A 25,749-nucleotide genomic window follows, 5' to 3' on the forward strand; every position below is an offset into this window, starting at 1 on the left:
CTGAGTTCAAGCCCCATGACTGAAAAAAAAAGGGCTATTAAAGTCAGCTTCTCGATGCTACCTGATGGTTGTACAAGTTCATGATAAACAATGATGTCTTGTGCATCATTGAGATTGTTGACTAGAGTAGCCAGTTCAGATCCAGTGAATTTATTGGCGCCATACACAGCTTCATTTTCCCCATCTATCCAGTAGACACGATCCTAAAATAGAGTGACAATGAGCATGTACAGCCAAAATTAAAACAAGTCAGCGTCTAAAGTCATCATTATTTGCTGGTCATTTAATGGACTTAATTACTAAATGCTGCTCAGGGAATTAGACCTGACACTGTAAGTGAAGCATGTTCTGGTTTCTTGAAGTATTTTAAGAAATTTGTATCTATTTTGGACCAGGATTTTGGTAAAAGCCATTTTTCCAGTTGTCCTCTGTCCTTCCTTTCTGCATCCACACCCATTCTTTCTCCATACAGTAACTCCACAGTAGACAGTTGTGAAGCACATCTTACCTCAAATATTGTTAATGCAAGAGGATGAGCCAGAAACTCCAGAGATTTTAGTACTATCCTCCGATCTTGGCCATTCAAGTCCACACTGGAGAGCATGTGCAACTTGGAATCAAGCCAATAAAGGCGGCTTTTTATAAGATCTAGGCAGAAAAAGAATTGACATTATATGATGAGTCATTATTGCTCTGACTTACATTTAAACTATCTGTTGACTCCACTATGGAAATCAGTTTGGAGGTAAAGACAGAACGATTCTATGCCATCCTGGGACATATATATGGGAAGGAGGAGTAGGGATAAGGAAGAATGACAGAGGATGTGTCTGTGATCAGAGTGCATAAATGCACATGTTAAAATAAACTTCCTGTCTACAACTAATTGTTGCTAATCAAAATAATTTTAAATAAATAAACAATATCTCTGCAACTTAATGTTTCATACTTGTTTCTCCTTCTCTAGCAGGGTTCCTAATAAGGATTCCATAAAACTTGTGAAGCAGCATACAGAATATATATCTATATTTTATTTTTGAGGACTAATGGTGTTTCTAAGATTCTCAAAGTAACTGTTTTAAGATATGCTACATTTTATAGCAAGTGTTAGACTCGGGGGCCATTTTGTTGTTGCACCTGGGTAAGACGAACAAACAAACAAAAAAAACCCAAACAATCTCTCACAAGCCTATAATTTGTGAGATGCTAAGGTATCTATGCTAGGAATATTCTATATGAAAATCCCCAAGGCCCAAAATATTCACTGTGTTCATGACACAAAGTTGGCCAAAGAGACAACACTCTCAGGTTATTTGTTAATGCCACCATTTCACTATGTTGTTTCGTTACTTTCATCTAAGTCCTTGCTGTAGAAGGAATCAGAAGAATTTGCTATGGAGATAATAAAACACGAGGAAAACAGTTGGATCAATGGACAAGGATGAAGAACATACATACCAAGTGTAATTCCATTAGGCCATTGGATATCCAAGGTTACCAGTGGACGTCTATCAAATCCATTCATCCCTGCTTTTTCTATTTTAGCTGGTTCACCCCAGTCTGACCAGTAAACAAAGCTGGGAAGAATGAAATTGGAAATATGCCTGAGTGGTTTAGAAGGAATAAAGTTGTTGCTTGAAACCAAAGTTTAACGAACGAATGGAAAAGCTCGACTTTGATGTTCTAGAGGTAAATACGGTGATGCTTAAGGGTGAGAACTACCTTCTGGGTAAATAAAATTAAGACCTAGAATGTACAAAGGTAGAGATATAACTCAGTGGTCAATTGCCTGTTTAGCAATTGCTGAGTTTGTTCCTCAGCACCACTGAAAAAGAATATACAGGCTCTTTATTAGATGTGTTCATCTATATCAGTCGGACACTTAAATTTCAGCCTTTTCCCTTAAAGGGGCAAATGCTTTCAGAGGAGTGAAAGAAGAATATCCTTTAAATTTGATAGGAGGGTTGGTTAATTATATTCGGAGGGTAATTGGTGGGTGACATCTATGATTACTAGTTAGAGTCATCTTCATAAGCTACCCACACTGCTTTGCTGGCAATTCAGAGAAACCTCCTAGTGAAGTATTTCTAGAGAGCTCTCTTTATTTCAATGAAACTTTCAGACAACTTTCACTGTTAATGGAAACTTGAGCCAAGGTGATTACCAACATTCTTTCATTTTATTTTTGTATTTAGATTTGAGTATCCAGAGGTACTCAACCCAGCAAAGTGTTCAGAACAACAGCAGCAAAAGAAAAATCATTTGCACAGAAACTGTTCAGATACAGCTTTGGGCATATGTGATATATGAAACCAGAATAGTATTTCATCCGGGACAATGAACAGTCTGACATGCAGGAAGTGGACAGGGAGAGCCTATGATTCATAGGGAGCCATTCAAAGGTTGCCCCAACATCACACTACTGACATCTGGTACCAGATGATTCTGTTAGGAAAGCCCTAACCCATGCAGATAGCATCCAAAAAGCTAAGTTGATAGAAAACAAACCCAGACAGCGGGTCCACAGCTATGGAGGCAGGCTCTCTCAAGTCAGAGTTAAACAGGTACTTCCTCTTGGTTCCATCTAGGGTAGCAACTGAAATAGTCTTAGAAGCTGCATCAGTCCAGTAGATGGTCTTGTACACCCAATCAACAGCAATGGCTGCAGGATTATAGACATTGTCGATCATTTTAACATGTCTACCAACCTTGTCATCAATTGAGGCACTGAAACAGAATAGGTCACAAGAAATTTAGGAGTTTGTCACTGTGAGACCCCAGAGAATGGACTTGCTGCTTATCAAATGGTCAAGGACTTTATGGAGGAAAAGACTTTCCTCACACCGTAGTTCACCACTCAAATAATCCAACCATGGCTGCTCACTGATGCTAAATTAGGACTACAGGTTATCTAGCTATTGATATGGATTGTGTATACCAGCCCACCCAAGTTCTAAGTGAAACCATTCACAAACACTACTATTTTTATATGCAATGATGACAAATAGTTCTCAATTAACTGTACAGAGAGGAGAGAAAATAGGAGGAATTAAAGATGTCATCTGCTACCATCTTATAGCTGTAACCATCTTTGACTTCAAAGACAGCAGTTATTTTTAATTAGCAACTAACAGTAATTTAATAGCTAAAGAATCAACATCAGCTTTAATACTCGCAGCTAATGAGATGCTAGCTTGGAGGTAGAGGCAGGAGAAAAACCTCCAACCCTTTCCCCAGGCCAAGGGGCAGTACCAGAAATGGAACCAAAAGTTACCTGAAGATGGCCTTTTGACTTAGATCAGCCCAGAATAGTTTCTGTGCAGCAATGTCAGCATCAAGAGCCACAGTGTTCCGTAGCTGTTCAACTAGCTGGATATACTCTTTCCTTTCTAAGCCAATCTTCCTGATATCTCTTCGATTGGTGAAGATCAGACTTGGCTCTTTACCTGCAAGACATGAGTCAGGTAGGCTTAGTTTTGCTCTAATGAAGTCACCTCTCCGTAGAGAAGCACTAACAAAGTAAAGGCACTGTTGACTGTCTCAGTAGAATCTGGCCCAGAGTTCCTGCTCCTGAGACCTGCAAGTGCTTGTCACTGTTTAGAAAGGCAATCCTGGGGTTACAGCATTCCAGAGTAAGCTGGCTGATGGACAAGTGACTTGTTTGAATTGCACTCAGTTTCAGAAGCGGAAAGTAAGCAAACTTAGCAAGCATTCAAATCTAGTAAGTATGCAAAAGGAATGACCAAAGCAGATGTGTTGGAAGATGATCTACTCTATCAATCCTTATGGTGCTAGGAGTTTAGTAGCATTGCTCTTGAGTTCTGCTTAATTTTCTATTTACTTTGACTGTTGCAATTACTGGCTGTACCTTTTATAAGCACTTACTCATAAAGGTACCAGAGCAACACCAGTCCAAGTCCATTTACCTACTGCTTTGCACACGCCAGTGGCAAGATCCATTTGATAGCCACGACTACATTCACACTTGTAACCGCCTTTTAAGTTGATACAAATTTGGCTGCAGATTCCTGGATTTTGGCATTCGTCAATATCTAGGAGGGAAATTAGAATTAGTCTTGCCGATTCCTAGACCTTACTAGATGTATACTGCCCTTTCCTAAAAACAAATTCCCCCAGAGGCAAGGTTCTCTTCTGCCACTTACCTCCACAGGTTTTCCTATCTATCAGTTCAAACCCAGCTGCACAGTCGCATTCATAGCCTATAACTAGGTCTTTGCAGATATGAGAGCATCCACCGTTATTTATTGAGCATTCATTGACGTCTGGAATTAAAAAAAATGAGGCGAAAATCACTTGACAGCTTATTGCCAATTCCCATTTGTGTTATGCACATTTAAATTAAATTTGTGTTATCTGGTTGGCCTTGTCAAACCCATGACTTTTAAAGTCATTCCTTTTATAGGTGTGGATATCAGGGCAGATGAGGAAAATAGCAAACCCTATCTCCTTGGCAAGTCCCCAGTTAGTGATGCAGTATTTAGTCAAGTTGCTCTCTTGCTAATCAACTATCTTTAAGGAGGCTGAATTATGAAATTGTTTGTCACTGCCTGGAGATCTGAGCCATAAAATTTTATTCTCAAGCCCAACAATGCAATTTTAATTCATTCTGTGTTTAACCGGGCATCAAGGAGGGTCCAAACAGCTTTAGCTATGGTGAATTAAACTTCCCAGCTCTGTCCTCGAGCATCCCCTCCACTTACGACATTCTTTGAGGGGCTCATCACTCCAGTCTCTGCAGTCTTGCTCCTGGTTACATACTTTGAGGATATCTATACATTCCCCACTTCTGCATTTGAACTTTCCAGGGCCCAAGCACTGATTGACTAACAGAAACATTAAAAAACAAACAAACAAAAGAGGTTCTGTTAGTGGGTCTGCTCAGAGCCAGTTCTCCTGTCTGAACCAATGCAGAAAGAGGCTCACCATTTTTGCAGTTGACTTCATCAGAACCATCGACGCAATCTCGGATGCCATTACACTGTCTGCTCCCATGGATGCAGCTACCGTCCTCGCATTCAAATTGATCGGGCCGGCAGGTTCGGGAAGCTATGGAGGGAGGAAGTACCATGGGGTGAAGCCAGTCGCATGGTCTGCAGTGGGTCTGCGTGAGGGAACTGGGAAGCTACTTACGGCAGTTGACCTCATCGCTACCATCCTTGCAGTCTGGGTCTCCATCGCATCGCCACTTCTTGTGGATGCACTCGCCAGAGCCACACTGGATTTCGCTGGCTGGACACTTGGTGTGTATGATGGGCTGGCGGCCACACTGCTCCAGGGACTCATCTGACTGGTCTGAGCAGTCCGCATCATTGTCACATACCCAGCTGATGGGGATGCAGGAGGAAGTACTGCACTGGAACTCGTGGGCGCCGCAGGTCGGGGGGGCACAGTCGAACTCGTCACTGCCATCATTGCAGTCATCCTGGCCATTGCACACGAAGTTCTTGGAGATGCAGCGGCCGCTGGAGCAAGTGAACTCCAGAGGGTTACACGTGATGTTGCCTATTGAGAGAGAAGACACCCTACTGAACGTATGTCAGCATGGAGACAGTTGTTTGTTTTCTCTTACAGATTCTTGTCCTCAAGTTGAATATATTGACCTTCGGCCTAGGTTAATTCAAAAGCTATAGTGGTGTTATATCCAAAGCTCTTCCTGAAATATGAAGAAATAATCTCGCTGTGTAAAAGAAAATTACAGCTGTATTATGAATACAAACAGAGATAATGGTTGAAGATGAGAAAATAATTTGAGAAAACAATAATTGGCACCTAATGGGACAGTGATCAATAACTTAAACTTATCTAAGGGATGGATTTTCAGAAAGCAGAAACGGAGTTGTATACTTAAGTCAACATAGCTCATCTGAAGGCGCATCACTCACTATCTGAGAATATCATGCATTAGGCATACAGACAATGCACTGTAATAGGCATTAAAACGCTAGCACACAAAAGAAGAAAACCATATACCACGATACATGGCTCCTTCTTTTTTGATCCTTTAGGTGAGGATCAAGAAGAACAAGTTTGAAACCACTTTAAAATCGTAAAGATTCACAGCGAGGACAAGAACCACAATCTAGTCAGCAGGTATGCTAATAAGATAAGCACTCATCAATATTAGCCAGTTTGTACTTTGACTTCAATTCCTGCCAAACATATTAAAGTCAGAATTTGGCAGTAATTGGAAGGGAGACCACGACTCTCTTGGGAAGCAAAATGTAGATTGATGAGGGAAATGCTTGGTAGCTCCAGAGCTTACCAACACATACAGTTCAAATCTGATATTGAACATGCAAACTCATTGGACTAGGTGCAGTGGTATTGACCTCAGGAGGCAACTTCTACACGTAAGACTGGCATTTCAATTGTAAAGGTCCTGAGTTTTCTTGAGCACTATTGCAGTATGAGGCCAGGCTTGTCAGGCTTGGGAGCTGGTGGTTTTAGAGGACCTATAAAAAGGGCGGTAGCTTGAAAGAACACTCAACCAATGTTTGTTCAGCCTAGAGATTTTCCCAGGGCCTCACTTTTAACATGGAAGGTTTTATTGCAGATTTTCCAAGAACAAAAACATGAAAGACTAGGAAACAGAGCTAGCTTTCAGAGATAGGAACGCAACAGGAGACAGAGGTTGGATAGGTTTTTCTTTAAGCATTTGCTAGGAACATGTTAATTCATGCTTCTATGCTGGTTTAACTTTTAGAAAGGGTGTAATAGAAACTAGCTTGAGGATAAGAAATGTATAATTCTCAAGTAATTTATTCTAATAAGCAAATCTAGTTAAGACCCAGGAATGTGTTTGCTGGCCCTAATCACTTTCTAGTTTTATTGAGCAAAAATGAGAAAGGCTCATGAATTACTGTCATAACAGAGACAATAGCTCACACAATTGCTGCTTCACTGAGCTACTGCTAAAATTAACTGCCCTGAATAACTTACCTTCTTATTTCTATATGCCTAGAGGAAACACCAAGCAATGGTCAATTACCACTTCAGAGTCTTTAAGAGGTTTAGGGCAGTTAGGAAGAACAAGTATGGAGCAGACAGTGATTTCACTGAAAAAGTGAGTCAATATAACTGCATCTTCATGCGTAAGGCTGTTTCCCTAGCCCACCCTTCTTTGAGGAAAGGGGTCTTTGGGATATGTCACTCCACACTGATCTTCTTACCACAGTTTTCTTCATCTTCTCCACTGTCACAATCATTTTCACCATCACATCTCCAGGACACTGGGATACACTGAGTAGAACGGGCGCCACAGCTGATTTCATTTATGCGGCATGTTCTCATATCTGTTGATGATATACAATCTCAAAAGAGCCTCAAAACTGATCAGTGCAAAGTTGCTGCTGCTGCTCCTGGGCTGCCTGGAAGTGTGACATCTGGAACTCAGTGGCTTGGCACCCTGGGTAGATTGATTACTGGGAGCCTGGGTGGATCCTGGGCCAGGTCCATTCCTTAGAAGCCATGCCAATCAATGCCACCTGGCAGTGCACCTGACACCTTTGGCCATGTCACTCCTTCAAGGTTTTCAAGGCATACTTGCTTCTGGCTTTTGTTTTACTTGGCATGGTCTGGGCTAGCCTGCTGCTACACCAAACATCGCCACCTGATCCTGACTTCGTTAAATTCCAGAGGGGCTAACACCTATGAAACCTTCCATCACCCAGGTTCCTTCCCAGACTTTCTTCTCAGACCTCCTTGAAGAACTCTGCATCTTGTAAAGCAGGAGTATGCACTAACTCTTAAGTTTCTCAGGTCCTCCTCCACTAAACCTTGGGGCTGGATCTTCATAAAATCTGTCAATAACTCGCAAGCTTTTGATCTACTTTAACTAGTACCATAATTATCCTACTCACTTCTTGACTAGAAAATGGAGAGTTCCTGCTCGATTTTTCTTAAAAATAAAGCTCAAGTTAGTCCTCCTTTTTCAGCTTCAGCAGCCCTCTACTGCCTTACAATGAATTCTCAGACTTTCTTCACCTGACATTCAAATGATCCCAAATCATTACCCTATATGGTCTCAAAACCTTTTACACCTGCAAACCAGCCTAGGTTCAGAGATGAACATTCACATACCTATTTAGTTTCTCTTATTTAGGATTCCTGCACTGGTGAATGTAGATTATATGTTTATTTATTTTTTTAATCACAAACTACTCTATTACTAGTCACCTTACTCTTTAAGTAATAGTCCTCTTTGTTCCTACTATGAAAAGCTGTACATCTAAAAGCCTCTACTTGGTCAATGAGAGCCCTTGCATCTTGACTTAACCTCCAGGACTAGAAAGCCATCTGCTCAGAGTCATTAGAAAACATTTGAGATCTATGCACCTAGTCAAGGAGTTCGTAATCAAATCTGCTGGCTTCCACCTTACCGTGTTCAATGGTAAAGCTACCCAAGAGAATGTCAGTCTTGTTCGAACAGGGAGAACTTTCTTTAAAGGAGATTGATTGACTGTTTATAACTTGACTGACCTTGAAGTCAGCTGATCTGAACTTTAAGGCAGGCAAAGGAAAATGAATACTAAACAGGAGATTAAGCATTACATAGAACGTATGAGACTCGGAAGTGGCTTGGAAAAGTTCAAGCCCATAACAAATCACACTCACGGCACTGTTCTGGGCTTTCATCAGAACCATCTTCACAGTCAGGATCACCGTCACACTGCCATCGATTCGGAACACATTGCCCATTGTTGCAAACGAAGTCAGACTCTGCACACGTCTTCTTTACTACAAAAAAAAGTTGATTCACAGGGTTAAAGGTGAAGTCATTTCCCCCAGATCTCACTCTTCATATTGTGTGTTTTTATTTCTATTTATGAAGCTGTATCAGTAGTCTCTCAACTGCTGACATCCTTAGGAACTCTGGAAAAAAGTCTCCCTCCCCCGATCCCCAGAGAAAATATTCACTGGAGAGACTTAGAGGAAACTCAAGTCAAGAAACATCTACAGGGGGCTGGGAAGGTGGCTCAGTGGTAGAGCGCTTGCCTTCCATGCATGAAGGCCTGGGTTCGATTCCTCAGCACCACATAAGCAAAAAAGGAAAAAAAGCCAGAAGTGGCACTGTGGCTCAAGTGGTAGAGCACTAGCCTTGAGCTGAAGAGCTGAGGGACAGTGCCCAGGCCCAGAGTTCAGGCCTCACGACCGGACTCCCCCACCCCCCAAAAAAATCTACAGGGTTAGTTGTGCACATTTAATTCAATCTGTGATCATCTTCAGTAGTTGCAATGAGAGGAAGTAGGGAAATAGTCATATGACAGTATGTAGAAGAAAATTTCATGATGATGTAAACATTGGACCTATTAACCAAGTGTGAGCAAAGATAAATAGGGCCAAATGATTACAGAGTCAGTCTATCTCTCTCCACTCTGAGCATTTACTGGCAGGATGAAGAGGATACCTGAACCACACTTTGAGCTACAGAGAGAAATTGAATGGGCCAATAGGAGGGAGAGATAGTACTTCCCTATAACTTGGACCAATAGAAATGCGTGGCTCGTGAAATAGAAACTCAAGTTGACTTTACTAATTGTCACACTTGAACAAAAGAGCTCTGATAGAATATATAATCAAGTTTCATATCAAAAGGTTAGACAGGAAAATTGGGAGGTGTTAAATGAGCGAGTGGTTTTTCCCTTTGATACCAAGTATTTCAAAACAGCATCCAGGGCTTCTCTGAGTGATGCTCTATCTCCTCTCTCTCCCTACCTGAGAGGCAGCATCTAACTCTGGCCAAGTGTACATTTACTTCTTCACACCTCAGCTAATCTCAATTCACTGTATTGTTCATCTACCTCTTTTCCTGTCCCAAACCCTCCCTCCATATGGCCAACAGAGGGTATTTATGAGGAAACTATTTCAGGAAAAACTAGTGATTATCCTTAATAACCCAAGCTACTTTCTGCTGAGTTAGATGAAAGACTTCTAGAACAGGAAGAGAATGATTACCACTTAAGAAAAAAAAACCACAATAGGTTTTACTCAATCTTCAGTGTAGAACAGAGGAAAGAGGGACACTTATACCAATAACTTGACTGACTTTGAAGTCAGTTGATCTGAACTTTAAGGCAAGCAAAGGAAAATGAATACCAAACAGGAGATTAAGCATTATGTAGAACTATGAGACTCAGAAGAAATAGCTTGGGAAAGTTCAAGTCCAATGCTAATCACACTCATGGCACTATTCCGAAAAGATGAGGTCCTTCCAGTGAGATCTTTGTTGAGAACTGTATTCCACAGATAAGCCAGAAATAGCAAAGAACTCAATGTCTTGTGGTGGATATGAAAATATTAATGTTAATCATGTGATAAAAACCTGTAGCACAGGAAAATTAGTCTTGTTCCCTGAGCCTGGAGATAAAATTTTTTTCCTGAGACTTCAGAATAGACTTACTATGCTTCTCAAGGAGCTCCTGACCTGCACTTTGTCATAAAAACACCCATGGTATTGCTTAGAGAATGAGCATAGAACAATGTATGCCACCATATTTATTTAGTAATGGTGCATAGAAAAGAGATTAGCACATGGCAAGATGGCCATCATCCATTCCACCTGCAACTTCTATTTTCCTTCTGGATTTCTAGTTTCCATGGTGAAGATGCCTATAACATCTTTTGAAAGGCAAACAACAGTGGGAGCAGCAACATTTACCTGCAGCCTTGCTTCAGGGATTTTTATAATATGGAACAAAGGGATCAAAAAGTAGAACTTCAGCATGTATTCACCGTACCTCCGTGTGATACTGACATGTAATTCCCAGCTGTTCTGTTTGACGTGAGATTATGGAGACTGCACACGCAGGCATTTCTCACAATGATCTTTTTGAGAGATACTGATCAATGGTCTAATGCCATATCCCCATTCTTTGGGGGAAAGAATGTCTTCCGCCCTGCCTAATACTTTAGGATCAGCAACTACTGTGGGCAGAGAATTAGAAAAACATCCTTATCTGATCTTTCGTCTGTGCAAGCTTGGCATTTCATTGCCAGGGAGCTAACCCACTCTCTGAAACTTTAGGGGATTGTATAGTGCCCATAGCTTTCTCTCTTTTCAGAGAGATAATATTCATTTGAGAATGTTTCTAAATGGTTACTTCTATGCAGTCTTCTTTCTGCCTCCATTTCTGGTCCTCCCGTTCCTTTCCTCAGCTCCCTGGACCATAGGTTTGCCTGATCTAAGATAAAACAAGTTCCATCATTTGAAAGGAACTCTATTCTGTCTTCGCCATATTCAAGTTGATGAGTCCACGTCAAACGTTCAAGTATATTCCTCTAGACCTGGACCCAGAGGCATAGATTCTTTGTAGTCTGTGGCAAAGCCATTGTTTGGAGTGGAGTTTATTCACAGACTCTCAACACAGTTGCAGAAAATAAGACGCTCTGCATATATTTGAAGAAAACACACCAATCCAAATGAGTAGCAAGGGAGGCTATGAAACTGGTCACTTACCACAGTTCCTTTCATCGCTGCCATCTGTACAGTCTTCATCCCCATCACATTTCCACAGCAGAGTAATACAGCGGCCATTCGTGCACTGGAATTGGGAGGGATCACATTTGGCTTTTCTCCCTAGGATCAGGAGGAAATGTTTAGTGAAGCAAAGGCTAGCAGGGTGATAAATGAGACATGCAAATTCCTCCAAATGCAAGAAGGACCCTCATAGAAGGCCAGCTGCTGACTCCACAGGGTGTACAGCATTCTATGGATTAGTATCTGATGGGCCCAGATAGTGACTTACAGTAACAGAGTTTTTAGCCAGACACATACCAAAGCTAAATGCTAGGTTTCCAGTTGCGCTCATAGGGAAGCATACTCATGATAAAAAAAAAAAAAATTCTGGCTAATGGAGTGTGATAGAAATGGTCATACAATTGCTAAGAAATGTAGTCATGTGTCATATGATAATTTTTTATCAAGATAGACTATATATATGACAGTGATCCAACAAGATTTTAGTGGAACTAAAAGATCCTATAATGTCATGATCAGGTAGCTAAAAAAGAGACACAGAGAAGAAAACTGCAAAGGAAAAAGAAAAACCTCTAAAACAAATTCACAGTGAATAGTGAGCAGGTTTTGCAGACTTTTAAAAACATTTGAAAGTTCTTGTTTACAGTGAAGAGTGTTTGTGGGGCATTATCTGATTGTAAGGAAATATATCATTGCAAAACAGAAACAAAGCAAACTGCCAAGGCCCTACTTCTGAAAAGAATGAAGAAAGGAAGGACCTGCCTCAGGAAGAGTCTTGGTTCTTCCAGAGGGATCCCAGTCAGCCTAGATGCCCAATGACTGAATGGACAAAGGAAATGTTGCACATATGTACAATGGAGTATTTTTCAGCCATAAAGAATCATGACATTATATCATCTTCAGGAAAATGGATGGAACTGGAAATCGTCATGTTCAGTGTAAGCAACTAAGCTCAGAGAGATAAATATAGCATGTTGTGCTCATCTGCAGAACCTAGACTTCAAAAAAATACTACTTAATTATAAAAAAAAATACTACATGCTTTGGGGAGAACCACTGGAGGGGGAGAAGGTGACATAGGGATTAATATGATCAAAAGTACCTTATATATGTATATATACATCTGTATGTGTATGAAAATAGCATACCCGCCAAATACTTCTTTTTAAAGGAGAATGGAGTGGGAGTTAAGAAAGGGTACGGGAATCAGTTTATAAAGCAAGAAAATTACAGTAAGAGCTGAGGCTGCAACACCGTGGTAGGACCTCTTCTTAGCAAGCTCAAGGATCTGGGTTCAGTTACAACCACCTTTAAAAGAACAGTAAACTAAAGGTAGTTTATTATTGAAGAAAAAAGTCTTTGTCATGAATTTAGTGTAGCCTGTGTGTACAAGTGTTCACAAAGTTGACCATGCGGCATGGTGAGCAGTAATGTCTTCTTCCTTCACATCTCCTCTCTGAGCTAGCCGGAGCAACTTCTACTTCTGCAAGCTTCACTCAGAGTCCGGGCCCTGTACAGGTGCATCTCTTTTACTTTTTATACTATATTTTCACCATGCTTTTTTCTATCTTCTGATAGGTTTAGAAACAGATACTGTTGTATTATAGTTGCCTACCATGCTGCATAGGTTTATAGCCTAGGAGAAATAGGCTATCCCATACCAAAGAGGCAGATAGCAGGCTAGACCATCTAGGTTTATGTAAGACAATGCTATGATGTGAGCTTAGGAAGAAAAAAATGATCTAAGATAGTTCTCAGACTATATCTCCATTATTGAGCAATGCATGATTCTATGCTTAAGGAGATGGAAAACTTCCTTCCCATTCCTCAATTCCTGTTTCATACCTGAGAATTGCATATGGTGGCAGGAACGGCCACCTTTGGAGAAGGGAATCAGGCCAAGATTGACAGGAATCTAGATTGCCCAGAGACATAGGGTATCACAATTGTCTCTGATCTCACTCTTATTTAAGTCATCTATCAAATCATACAGCCAAATCCTAATTCTTTCATTGCATTTCTTGCCCACATCTGTACCTTTTTATTTTCCATGAGTGCTGTTCTTATCATGGGCAAAGTAAGATTTAGAAGGGCAGCAAGGAGAGGGTGGAAATAATGGTTTCATAGAAATAGAGGGTCCTTGTCTTAGCTATTGGGGCCTCAGTGGAAAAATATGTGTTTACGAGATGAAAGCAGGTGCAAGTACGGTTAGGAAACAAAGGGATCTGGCTTCTAATTTGGGAATGAGGAACAGAAAAGTGAAGTATAGCCACAGACCTATTTCCTGCTTCTCTGAGCTCAGTTCTTCTGGGCTCAGCATCTGGATATTAAACTCAAAGCAATGCAAACTAAGACTCAAAGGAGGGCACTCAGCCTTTTGTCTAGTACAGGGGAGCTAGTGTATAGGTATTTCCTATGATTCGCAGTCCTGTGCTTCTGCAGCACATGATTGTTTTCAGATAGAAGGCACAGATTTGGTCCCTGAAAGCCAACACTGAAGAAAACCAGAGGAAAGAGAGGGAGGAAGGATGAACAAATGCAATCACACTATTCATTATACACGATGTGGGAAATGACCTATGTAACTTGTAGGCAGAGATGGGAGGGAGAAACAGGGGGAAAGTAAAGGAAGGGGTGACATGATCCAGGAAAAGACATGTTCTCATTGCCTGACTGGTGAAATGGTAGCTCCTTTGCACAACACATTAATAGTAACGATAAAATTAATTGTTTTGAAAAAAAGGCAAATCATACAGCGCATGCAGATGCCTGGGGGGGGGCGGTTTCCCAGCAGAAGGCTTTAGATTTCTTGCTGCCTCTCAGTACTCACAGCTGGGGCATGCTGGCAGAAGAACAGATACAACAGAGACAGCACAGCCTGGGACGCTTGTGTTATGTGCACAATGCTGTAGTTGGTCTCTCTGTTATCAATGTCTCCCTGCTTTCAGGGGAAATGCTATGCTTGGTAGCTGATACTCAGGGGGGTTAAAAGTTGATTCAAGTCAAAAGGTGGTATTACCTTCCTATGGTAAAGGTACAAGGCCTTTAATACTATATCCACCCTCCTCTAGAGTCTAGCAAGCTATGACCCAGCTACAGAGCGATATGATTTAATGACAGGTCCTACCATTATTTTATCATATGTATTCATTCTACAAATCTTTTATTGGCTATAAGGTACTAGAGAGTTACAAAAAGGAACAGGAGGAGAAGAGGGACTGTTGACAGGGAGTCTCCCTTAAGGGTTGTTTTTATACTGCTAAGCCTGTGATGTACTTGGCTGCCTCCTTCTCCAACCATCATGGCTTTCGTAAACTCAGAATATTCTAATGGCTGCTAGCTGTAGCTCTAGATCCCTACCACCTCTGAGGACTGTGGGTGTAGGAAGAGTCTATTCTGAGTACTTTATACTTTATTTGAAAAAGTAGGAGAAGAACACATTGCAATCAGAGACCAGAGATGCAAATAGACTTGGAAGTAAGGTTGCAATTAGGATACAGTGAAGGTCAAAGAGAGTTAAAAGTTTTGAAGGGTTTTAGTTACCAAAGGTCGGATCTAAATGTGATTTTTTAAAAAACATTGATAGTGAAATCTACACAGGCAGAGTGGTAACCATACATCAGACTTGGATAAGGACTTTGTGTGTGTGTGTCTGTGTGTGTGTGTGTGTATGTGTGTGTGTGTGTGTGTGTGTGTGTGTGTGTGTTACTGGGAATTGGATCCAGGGACTCATGAGAAAAGAATTTAAAAGATGTCAAAAGATAGTTTTCCACTTCAAGGTTTGGTACCCTGGATGAAAACTTCCATACAAATAAGTTTTTGACTGATTTTTTTTTTTTTTTTTTTTTTTTTTTTTTTGCCAGTTCTGGGTCTTGAACTCAGGGTCTGGGAACTGTCCCAGAACTTCTTTTGCTCAAGGTTAGCACTCTACCGCTTGAGCCACAGCACCACTTTCGGCTTTTTCAGTGTGTGTGTGGTACTGAGGAATCGAACCCAGGGCTTCATGCATGCTAGGTAAGTACTCTAACACTAAGCCACATTCCCAGGCCCCCAAAAAGGTTTTAAGCTATAATTTTGTACATACTGAAGTTAGCCTGGGGTTAAAACCTAGCATATGATATTCTGATTTTTAGTTCATTATCATCTTTTAAAGGAGCTCTCTGAATTTGGTTGTAATATATAAGCTATCAAAAGTAATCAGTTATATTCAAGTCCTAGTAACTCAGCACCCATGCATTAAAAAAAAAGAATCCCAACTGACGTAAGCGTTCTTTCCTGCTCATTGGACTCTCCTAAGATGAAAAGGAGACTCATTTCTACCTTTCTTGTTCCAGATGTGTCTCCTTTATTCATGCTTCTGCCTGCTTGTCATAAATCCGTGTTTATCATGGCATGCGCAACAAACACTTCATTAGGAAGGAGGGATACTTGGCACTGGGAATATGATGTGCTACCAAAATAACTCCCCTGCTCCCAACTGCTTGTGTAGATGAGGAGAGAGAACAGGAGGAAAGCTGGCTTTCTACAGAGTCCTCTAAACATAGGCAAATATGACCTTAAGCTTTATGGTCCGGCCTCCTAGTTTCCTAAGCACTTGGTCTGGAGAGGCTGCTACTAGGCAGAAAGTGTTTTACCTCATTCTGTTTAATTCTCAGCTTCGTGCATCGCGGGAAGAGCTCAGACACTAAATTGAATACGCAGAGATCTCGGCTGCCTACCTGGGAACACCATGGCTTTTCTCTCCAAGATCCAGAAAGATTTTTTTCTTTTACTTCTTCATCTCTGGCACTCAACTAGGACTGCTGCTGTTCAGAGGTCCACAATTTAAAGGCCCCAAATGAGTTAAGAAGCTTTTGGTTTGCAAAGCTTTGGGGGGATTATAGGATTGCAGACCCATAGTCTCTTTCCATCCTTGAAGTTAAATCTCAAGTTCAGTATTATAGTTTGTATAAAAGAGAACAGGCTAAGCTTGAAATTGTCTGCAACCAGGGTTCTCTTAATTCTTAGGCTAAGTGAAAGCCACTGACATCTCTCAAAAGGAACCTTGTGAGTAGAGACACTAAGCATTCTATCTCTCAGCATCTGTCTTCAGAAAGGTGAAATGCTGGAGCCAAATGCATTTTTAGGGGGTTCCCCAAAGCCCAGGGGGAGGTGGAACTCTGGGGGAGAGGGGGGGAGGGGGGGGAAGTTCATAGAGTGCCAGCTCTGTTTTAGCCAGAAAGACGTTCTTGTGAATACTGGAGTTTGGTGGAGGAATTTGAAAGGGGTTCTCTTACCTGGGGAAATTAAACTTGTCTAGCTTTCCTCCTTTAGGTCAGCAATGGGCAATTATTTTTACCTACTCACTTACATGGCTGCGCAAATGAGTAATGAATGAATTCCCCAAAGTGTCGAGGAACTACTTGCTTCTACAGAAGCACTTGTATAGGAGATGGAATCAGACTAGGATGCCCACATGGCAAGTGCCTTGCTCACCTAACTAGTCACATGTTGACTGTTCACTGACTGTAAGAGACAGGTTAATATGGAAGAACAGTACACAGGTTTCCATCAAAAAACATGGGGCACTGGTGGCTCATGCTTGTAATCCTAGCTACTCAGGAGGCTGAGATCTAAGGATCGCTGTTCAAAGCCAGCCCAGGTAGGAAAAGTATGAGACTCATATCTCCAATAAAAACCACTCTGAAAACTGGAAGTGGTGTTGTGGCTCAAGTGGTAGAGCACTCGCTTTGAGCTGAAGAGCTGAGGGACAGCGCCCAGAGTTCAAGCCCCATAACCAACAACAACAACAACAACAAAACATTGTATAGTCAGGCACTGGTAACTCATGCCTATAATCCTAGTTATTCAGAAAGCTGATATCTGAGGATCATGGTTCAAAGCCATTCTAGGCAGGAAAGTCCATGAGACTCTTATCTCTAATAAACTACTAAAACAAATGGAAGTAGAGCTGTGGTTCAAGTGGAACAGTGCTAGCCTTGAGTAAAAAGAAGCTCAGGGACAGCACCTAGGCCCTGAGGAGAAGAAAGAAAGAAAGAAAGAAAGAAAGAAAGAAAGAAAGAAAGAAAGAAAGAAAGAAAGAAAGAAAGAAAGAAAGAAAGAAAGAAAGAGAAAGAGAGAGAGAGAAAGAAAGAGAAGAGAAGAAGAAAGGAAGGAAGGAAGAGAGAGAAAGGAAGGAAGGAAGGGAGAGAAAGAAAGGAAGGAGGGAAGGAAGGCAGGCAGAAAGGAAGGAGGGAAGGAAGGAAGGCAGGAAGGTAGAAGGGACGGCCAGCAGGAAGGAAGGAAGGAAGGAAAGGAAGGAAAGAAAGAGGAAGAGAAAGAAAAAGGGGAGGGAGACAGGGAGGGAAAGAGAGAAAGAAAGGAAAGGAAAAGAGAAGAGAAAAGGAAAGGAAAGAATATGAAAAAGAGCCAGGATTTATAGGCTCATGCCTATAAATCCAAGCTACTCCAGAGGCCAAGATCTGAGGATTTCAGTTCAAAGCCAGCAGGGGCAAGAAAGTCTGTGAGACTCTTATCTCCCATTCACCACCAGAAAATCAGAAGTAGCACTGTGTATCAAAGTGGTAGAGTGCTAGCTTTGGGCAAAAATCAGGGACAGTGCCCAGGCCCTAAGTTCAAGTGATAACAACACAACAAAAACAACAAAACCCTACACTGTCCATACCTTACAGTTAAGTGTTAAGCCTTCAGGATGGACTACAGATTCCTCGTAGGTATTCTGGGCATTCCCACATGAATGCTCAGAATATACAGGAAGTGTCTGAAAGTATTAGGCTCAGAGCGTACTTGACACTGCACAGTGGGGCTCATGATGCCACATTTGATGCTGCCAAGGCCAGGAATTCATTTCTTTTGCCCATCCTTGCTGTGTAAGTATAGGCGTGTGCACTAATGTCTTCAGCCCATTTGTCTGGAACTTCTGGGGCCATCAAGGGCATTTATTTTTAGCTAGCTCACATCTATGGTTTGTTAATATAATGCCAATTTTTCTATTCATAGGCTAAAACTCCTTTTAGTACAAGCAGATTTCCAAGTCAGCAAAGAAGTTTTCCTACAGGGAAGGAGAAGAAGGAGAATGTGCCGAAACTAAATCTTGCAACAAGATACTAAGAAAAAGATTCAGGGTCACAAAGGTAAAGGTTGTGGTTTTGGGGAGGTTTTTTTTTTTGGCCTGAAAGTCAGCCTTGAGATCTATAAGCACCAATGCTGGGACAACTAAAAGCTATTAAAGTTAGATTAATCCATCTGATTCACTGGCATAAGTGAGCTTTATTGTTTAATTGTCTAAATAAAATTCCCATTACATCTGACGGAAATTACCCTAAGAATCATGGATAAATAACTAAATGCCTTTTTTTTCTTTGGTCGACCAAACACTGCTTCAGCAGTTCATGTTTCTTAATCTTCAGTCTACATAGCTAGCAACATTGTCTCCCCTTTACATTTCAGGAAACCTATTTGGAGAAGGGAAATATAGTACTTGGCTTAAGATTACCCTGGGCAGAAACAGGATTTGAACCCAAATACTCTAGCTCTAGGTACCATGCTACCAAGCACACAAATGAACAAATGAACGAGAGCACTCCACTCAAGACTATGTTCTTGTAGAATATTCTGTAGATTTGGAATTTGATAATAAACCTCACTTAAATTAACCCAGAATTAGGTGGTTTCACTTGCCAGAATGGTATTCTTGTAGTACAGTTTTCTTGTTTCTAGTTCTTAAAAAAACCACTACTAGAATTTCCTTAACAGTCTTTTTTCTAGAAAGACATGGCTCTTGGTTTTCTGTTTGAGGGCCCAAGAGCAAAGGCTCTTGGGTAGTAGCACACTAAGTCTGTGGTACTCAGGTTCTAATGAAAGTCTTGCTAGCACACAGAATGCTGGGTCCCAGCCCCATAGAGTCTAGATTGGACCCTCGATTGTGCTTGTGAATAGTTAATATTGAATCCTTAGCCCTAAAGGAAATACAAATCAAAATGATCCTGAATTTCCATCTCACCAGAGTTGGTACGGCTATCATCAAGAAATCAGACAACAACAGATTCTGGCACAAATGTGATGGAAAAGGAACCTTTTATGTGCCATCAATTGGTATATAAATTAGAGTAGCCACTATGGAAATCAATATGGAGGTTCTTTAAAAATAAAAATATATTATATATATAGTCCTGCTATGCCACTTCTGAGCATCCATCCAAAGAAATATAAGCCTGTATCCACTGAAAATACCTGCATACCCATGTTATTGCAGCATTGTTCACAACAGCCAAACTGTGGAATCAGCACAGGTGCCCTGCACATCAATTGACAATTTTTTTTGATGTGGTATAATCACAATAAAGTATTATGCAGTCGTACGAGAATGAAACTAAGTGCTTTGCAGAAAATGGATAGAACCAGAAATCAGCATGTTAACTAGAATAACCTAGACTAAAATAACCAACAGATCATATATGTTCTTATATGTGGAGTCTAGAGTTAAAAAAACAGGGGGGTAAAATGGAACTATTTGTGATTGGGAATTAGGTGATACAAGGAAGGAGAAAGGAAACATGAAGGTGTGTGTGTGTGCGTGCGTGTGTGTGTGTGTGTGTATGAGAGAGAGAGAATGTGTGTGAATAAGATCAAACTACTTTATATGCCTGTGTAAAAATAGAATAATGACTAATAACTAAAAACTTCCCAGAAAGAGGGGTAGAAGGAAAATGAGAAAGAGTAATAGAGGAGGTGAATTGAATCAAAGTAGATGGTGTGCTTGTACGGAAATATTACAATGGAACCCTTTTGTATAATTAACACACGCTACTGGTTTTTTAGGTTAATTTTGACCATGCTAGTCTCTGACCATGCTTTGAGATCATCGTGCTCAATTTAGTAGCTGTAGATCCTACAAGGAGAGGCTATTTCGTGTTCAAGGTTATAAAGGCTGTGTACACTATTATTCCTCATATGTTCTTGTGTCTATCTTGTGTCTACTACAGGATGCTAGTGTTTTAAAACAGACGTGATGGTGACAACCTGAGCAAAGCTCTTGGGCCCAATATGTCGGTAAAACTCATCTGGATGCCTTATGAGTCTATGCATGCTAAAGTGGTTCTTCTAAAATCTATCTTCCTATCTTCCTGTGTCCTAACTATAACTGACCCCTCCACTTACTCTAAAGGAGTAGCCAGGCAACCAGCCCAGATTCTTCCCTCCGACCATTTGGTGATCAAGTACAGGATAAATCTAAGCCCCATCTCACACTTGATCTAAATTTAAATCACCTCTTCCTCTGCCTCCAGGCTGTCAAATTCTCTATCCAAATCAAGACAGTGCTTTAAGCAACAGAATGGCCAGAAGAGCTATTTCCTGACTTCCCACTGTCTCTAGGCTTGAGTAGACATTCCCCACCAGTTTCCTCAGAGTTTTTCCTCTTGGTCATTACTGACCATCTGCTCAGGCTATGTCACTAGGCTAACAGCTCTAAAGCGGCCTTCCGTACTTCCCAGACCTCTGCTGCACACCCTCACAATTGTTTTACCACCAAGGACCAACTCCGTATACAAAAGAAACTGGCTCCAGCTGGGTGCTGGTGGCTCACACCTGTAATTCTAGCTATTCAGGAGGCTGAGATCTGAGGATTGCGGTTCGAAGCCAGCCCAGGCAGCAAAGTCCATGAGACTCTTATCTCCAATACACTGCTCAGAAAAAGCCAGAAGCGGTGCTGTGGCTCAAGTGGTAGAGGACTAGCCTTGAGTACAAAGAGGATCCAGGCCCTGATTTCAAGCCCCAGGATTGGGGAAAAAAAGAAACTGGCTTCAGCTTTCATCCTGCTTAGTAAAACTTCAGATCACTCAATAACTTAGATCATAGGGCAGGGTTTTTTGTTTGTTTGTTTGTTGGGTGTATGTTGTTTGTGTTTATGCCAGTCCCGTTTGAACCCAGAGCCTAGACACTGTCCTTGAGTTCTGGTGCTCAAGGCTAGTGCCCTGCCACTTGAGATACACAGACTGTGCTAGTCTCTGACCATACTTTGAGATCATTGTGGGGTTTTTCTGTTGTTGTTGTGTAATTGGAGATAAGAGTCTAACTCATGAACTTTCCTGCCCTGCCTGGCTTCAAACTGTGATCCTGAGATCTCAGCCTCCTGAGTAGCTAGGATAATAGGTGTCCAGTTAAGACAGCTTTCTTAAGAAAAGTGAAAATTAAGCAGAGTCCATATCTAAAATAGGAATCCCTACTGGTGGCTCCTATCTGCATATCTAGCTACTCAGGAGGTTGAAATTTGGAGGATCAAGGTTCAAGGCTAGTCAGGGCAGAAAAGTAGTTTGCTAGACTCCATCTCCATAGAAACCCTATTAAGTTATGACTCATGCAGTGGCTTGCCAAGATGGATGTACCCCCAAGGTTTTATCATCTCTCTTTCTTGGGACATTGTACAGCCCATCACATACTCATCTCCATCACCAATACTTGATCTAGATCTATAAAGAACAATAACCACCAGGGCCAATGCGGATGCCCCAAATTAGTGACCCAAATATAATTTCTTAACCTTGGGCCAGACATACTCCCTTTCCTACCTACATATTTCCACAGCAAAAAGCAGGCAAAAGCTCTTTGAACAAATATTGGGATTGTTCTAGGAGATTCTCTATGTGTATTCTCAGTACACCTAACAGACACTCTAGCTTCATTATTAGTCAAGACCAGTAGGCTCAAGTTCTCCAAGAAAACACAGTGGGAAAAGTGGGCGACAGTTAAGGTACCACCTGCCATCTCATTACAGTATGGGGAGTGTGTCAAGCTTTGTGGCATATGTTAGCAGTGTTTGGAGCAGACCTTAGCAAAGAAACACATTTACATTGAAAAAAAAATCAGAGATTAAAATCGAGATGTTTTTCACGGACAGAGTCAGATTCTCCTACAGTTAGGTCATATTCGTCTCTAAGCCCTCAGAAAATCTACATGTCTTTTGATTTTCCCCTCTTAAGCTGGGGGACAACTTTTTCCTGGATTACTTTTGCATAATAAGTTCATCTCAACCATAACCTCAAAAGAAGCATTTGTTTGTTTTAAACTTTTTAAAGTTATCTGTAAATAGTTGTACTAAGGAGTTTCCATTTTACAAAGCAGTTTACCAATACAATGCAAGTTGATCAATGTCCCCTCCTTCAACATTCTCACCCCCCATACACCTAACTCTTCCCTTCCTTTTCTTAATTTTGTAGTATATATAGTGAAGTTTTGACTTTCTTTTCCTCCCTTCAGTCGTCTACCCCTCTCCCCTTTGCTCTACCTCCCCTCCACCAAGTACATTTCTTAATTGGTTTGTTTTTGACTCTTTGCCTTGAAAGTAGTCTGTATTACTATGACCTAAGTACCTTGAGATTAATGTAACTAGGTATTTTTAGTCTGGCAGTTGTCTAGGCCTACCATGAACTGATGTCATATATATGATTATGTACCACTAAAAACTTTATGATTACGTACCATTAAAAACTTTATTATATAACCTGGTGATGGTGGCTCATGCCTGTAATCCTAGCGCCTCAGGAGGCTGAGATCTGAGGATCACGGTTCAATGCCAGCCCAAGCAGAAAAATCTGTGAGACTTTTAATCTACAATTAATTACCAAAAAGCCACAAGTAGAGCTATGGCTCAAGTGGTAGAACACTTGCCTTAAGCACAAAAGCTCAGGGACAGTACCCAGGCCCTGAGTTCAACACACACACACACACACACACACACACACACACACACACACACACACACACACACACACACACACAGTGAGTAATAAAATGCCTGATTTACAACAAACAAACAACAAACATTTTATTATAGTCCTAGTGCACTTGATTTCTTATAGGCTAGCGTGTGAAGGTAGTTGTCCAAAAGATCAATATCCAAAGTGGAGCTAATTGTGACTTGACTAGGTAACTGTTTTATCCTGCCACTATTTCTTCTACTGAGAAGAAAAGCTCCTTTGCAATCTATGAGGAACAGAAAACACTCTAGCTATTTACTATATATGTCTATCTTTCTATGCTACATGCTAAGTCTTATGGTTTTGGGCTCAAAACTTGAAGCCATATAATTAGGAACTATCTGTGCTTTTACTCCATTAACCTCTCACCCTTACTGGATATTAAATTCAGGTCTTGCTAGGCAAATGCTCTACCACTGGAGCCATACCTCTAGTCCTGTGCCATTGATTTTAAGGCCACATTACTCCGGGAATTTTGTCTTACTAGCTTGATACTCCTCCTGGAACAGAAGAGCTTGGTGACTACTTTTCACTTTTTCCAAAAATTATAACAATAATAGCAACAGTAGCAACAACAACAATAAAGCCCTACTCCGGTGAAGTCTTTTATACAGATCAGAACCATCTTTTTTCTTTTTGTGGTAGTAATGCTTAGTGTTTAAATATGCAGTTTGTTGTCCTGAAGTCTTAACATTTCACAGCTCTGCTGAAGTCAGCCTTTATAGGCATGCTTTAGGTATCTGGAGATTTAGGCAATAAAAGCAAAGAATCAAAATACACGGGACAGGCCTTAGGGTCATGGAGTATGAAGGGAAAAGAAAAAGTTGTTCTAGGCTTCAAGGAACTGTCATTAGCTAGCAACTCTTTCCCAAAAGCCTGCTCAAATGTTCTTTCTTGGATTGGATGAGGAATATTATTAGCATTACCATACTTTTTGATTGTTTAGCTTTCTAGATAAGCCTGGTGTATTTCCCCTTTATCTTCCAGTTTCCTACTGTAGGTCTATTAGTAATGCCTGTCAGCTCAACCCACTCCCTGAAATAAAAAGTTTCTATTCTTTTGATTGTTGCTGGCCCTACGTGAGTAGCTTTCACAAAATGCGTCACTTCCAAAGCCAAGTGTCAGTAGCTCACCACTTTTAATACTAGTTGTTCAGGAGGCTGAGGTCTGAAGATTGCAGTTTGAAGCCAGGCTAAGCAGAAAAGTCGTGAAACTCTGATTTCCAATTAACCAGCAAAAAGCTGGAGGTGAATGTGTGGCACTAGCCTTGAACAAAAAAGCAAAATTCGGGGTAAGGTCTTGAGTTCAAGCCCCAGTAATGGCACACACACACACACACGCACACAGGACAATGGCCTTGAAGAACATACTGTACCCCAGATCTTTAATCTGTACCTCAGTTGAAAGAAAATGTCATCAGCAACCCTGGATACTTTTCAACTAGGTGTTTCAGTCTCTCTAATTAGCCTGACTTTTCTCAACAACTCTTCCCGCACACCTGTCCTACCCTATAGTATTTGGGCCAGCCCTGTGAGCCTGTGTATTGGGGACAGGGAAGGGCTGAAGAGAAAGAGTAGTAAGCATAGAGGAAAAGAATCAGAAAGTCAGCTCACATGTCCCGGGACTTTGAACTGAAGGCAGCAGTCAGTCTAGGTTGGCAGACGGTCAGTACCTGCCTCCAAATCTGCTCCTGTTCAGAAAAGCACTGTATTCTTTGCTTAGGTTCCCATGGGCTTCTGTGTATGGGGATGCCATTGAGTTCACACGTGACAAAGAGGTGCGAAGGGAACCCTCACTCAGTGAACACAAAGTGAACACAGGGCTTTGGCTAACTTGAGCCACACATGCACACACGCGCACACGCACACACACAATGGACTACCTTGCAGTTTAGGGCATTACAGCACTCTATGGGGAAAGTTAGCCTCCGGTAGAAAGTTCTTCACAGTGCAAGAATATGCAGGGCCATGGAACCAAAAGGAAACGTCTTCTCCCTCCTCCAGGGAAGATGGGCAATACCTGGCATAACTTAGTGTTGTAAAACATTACAAAGCAAATAAAGACCACACCAGTCACGGCACTATTCTAAGAGATGGTTTAATAAATTAGTATTATTTATACATCAACGATTAATGCTAGCCTCCCAAAATTCTTGTGGGGCTTTTCTTCTGTGACACACCAGACAGATTTCTACTTTTTTCCACACACTTGCCTTTCTCAGGTGAAAGTTTCCTTTTCTCTCCCCCCTTCCCCTGCCCAAGGAACAGTCCCAACCACCCTCAGCCCGTCCAGTCCTCTACTTTCTCTTAATAATAACCCTTCTCTGGCTGCTAAAATTAAAGAGTCCGCGGGACCACGTGACCAAACCTCACCCTGATCCTGCCATCAACCAATCACAGAGCGCAGAAAAGCCCGTCCCAGCTCCACACGCCCGCTGGCTCGCTCGCTCGGGACAGTGGAAGCAAAGGGCAGGGGCGGTGGGGGTGGGGAGGGCGG

At 41.4% G+C, this 25,749-nt stretch overlaps 1 protein-coding gene across 2 annotated transcripts in view; it reads right to left on the bottom strand.

Annotated features, from left to right (window-relative positions):
• The window catches only part of Vldlr (very low density lipoprotein receptor), a 40,366-nt gene that overhangs the window by 12,689 nt on the left and 1,928 nt on the right, over positions 1 to 25,749 (bottom strand). For both annotated transcript variants that reach the window (XM_070035675.1, XM_070035676.1), the window contains exons 2-14: positions 11,477 to 11,596; positions 8,635 to 8,757; positions 7,191 to 7,313; positions 5,152 to 5,523; positions 4,945 to 5,067; positions 4,722 to 4,844; positions 4,164 to 4,283; positions 3,927 to 4,052; positions 3,275 to 3,446; positions 2,509 to 2,727; positions 1,459 to 1,577; positions 509 to 648; positions 62 to 203 (exon numbers count right to left, since the gene is read on the bottom strand). In XM_070035675.1, coding sequence (XP_069891776.1) covers positions 62 to 203; positions 509 to 648; positions 1,459 to 1,577; positions 2,509 to 2,727; positions 3,275 to 3,446; positions 3,927 to 4,052; positions 4,164 to 4,283; positions 4,722 to 4,844; positions 4,945 to 5,067; positions 5,152 to 5,523; positions 7,191 to 7,313; positions 8,635 to 8,757; positions 11,477 to 11,596 — 2,022 coding nt within the window. The remainder of the gene's footprint in view (positions 1 to 61; positions 204 to 508; positions 649 to 1,458; positions 1,578 to 2,508; positions 2,728 to 3,274; positions 3,447 to 3,926; positions 4,053 to 4,163; positions 4,284 to 4,721; positions 4,845 to 4,944; positions 5,068 to 5,151; positions 5,524 to 7,190; positions 7,314 to 8,634; positions 8,758 to 11,476; positions 11,597 to 25,749) is intronic.

Source organism: Dipodomys merriami, unplaced genomic scaffold (genome assembly GCF_024711535.1).
Source record: "Dipodomys merriami isolate MVZ:Mamm:240054 unplaced genomic scaffold, mDipMer1.0.p SCAF_26, whole genome shotgun sequence".
NCBI classification, from domain to species: domain Eukaryota; kingdom Metazoa; phylum Chordata; class Mammalia; order Rodentia; family Heteromyidae; genus Dipodomys; species Dipodomys merriami.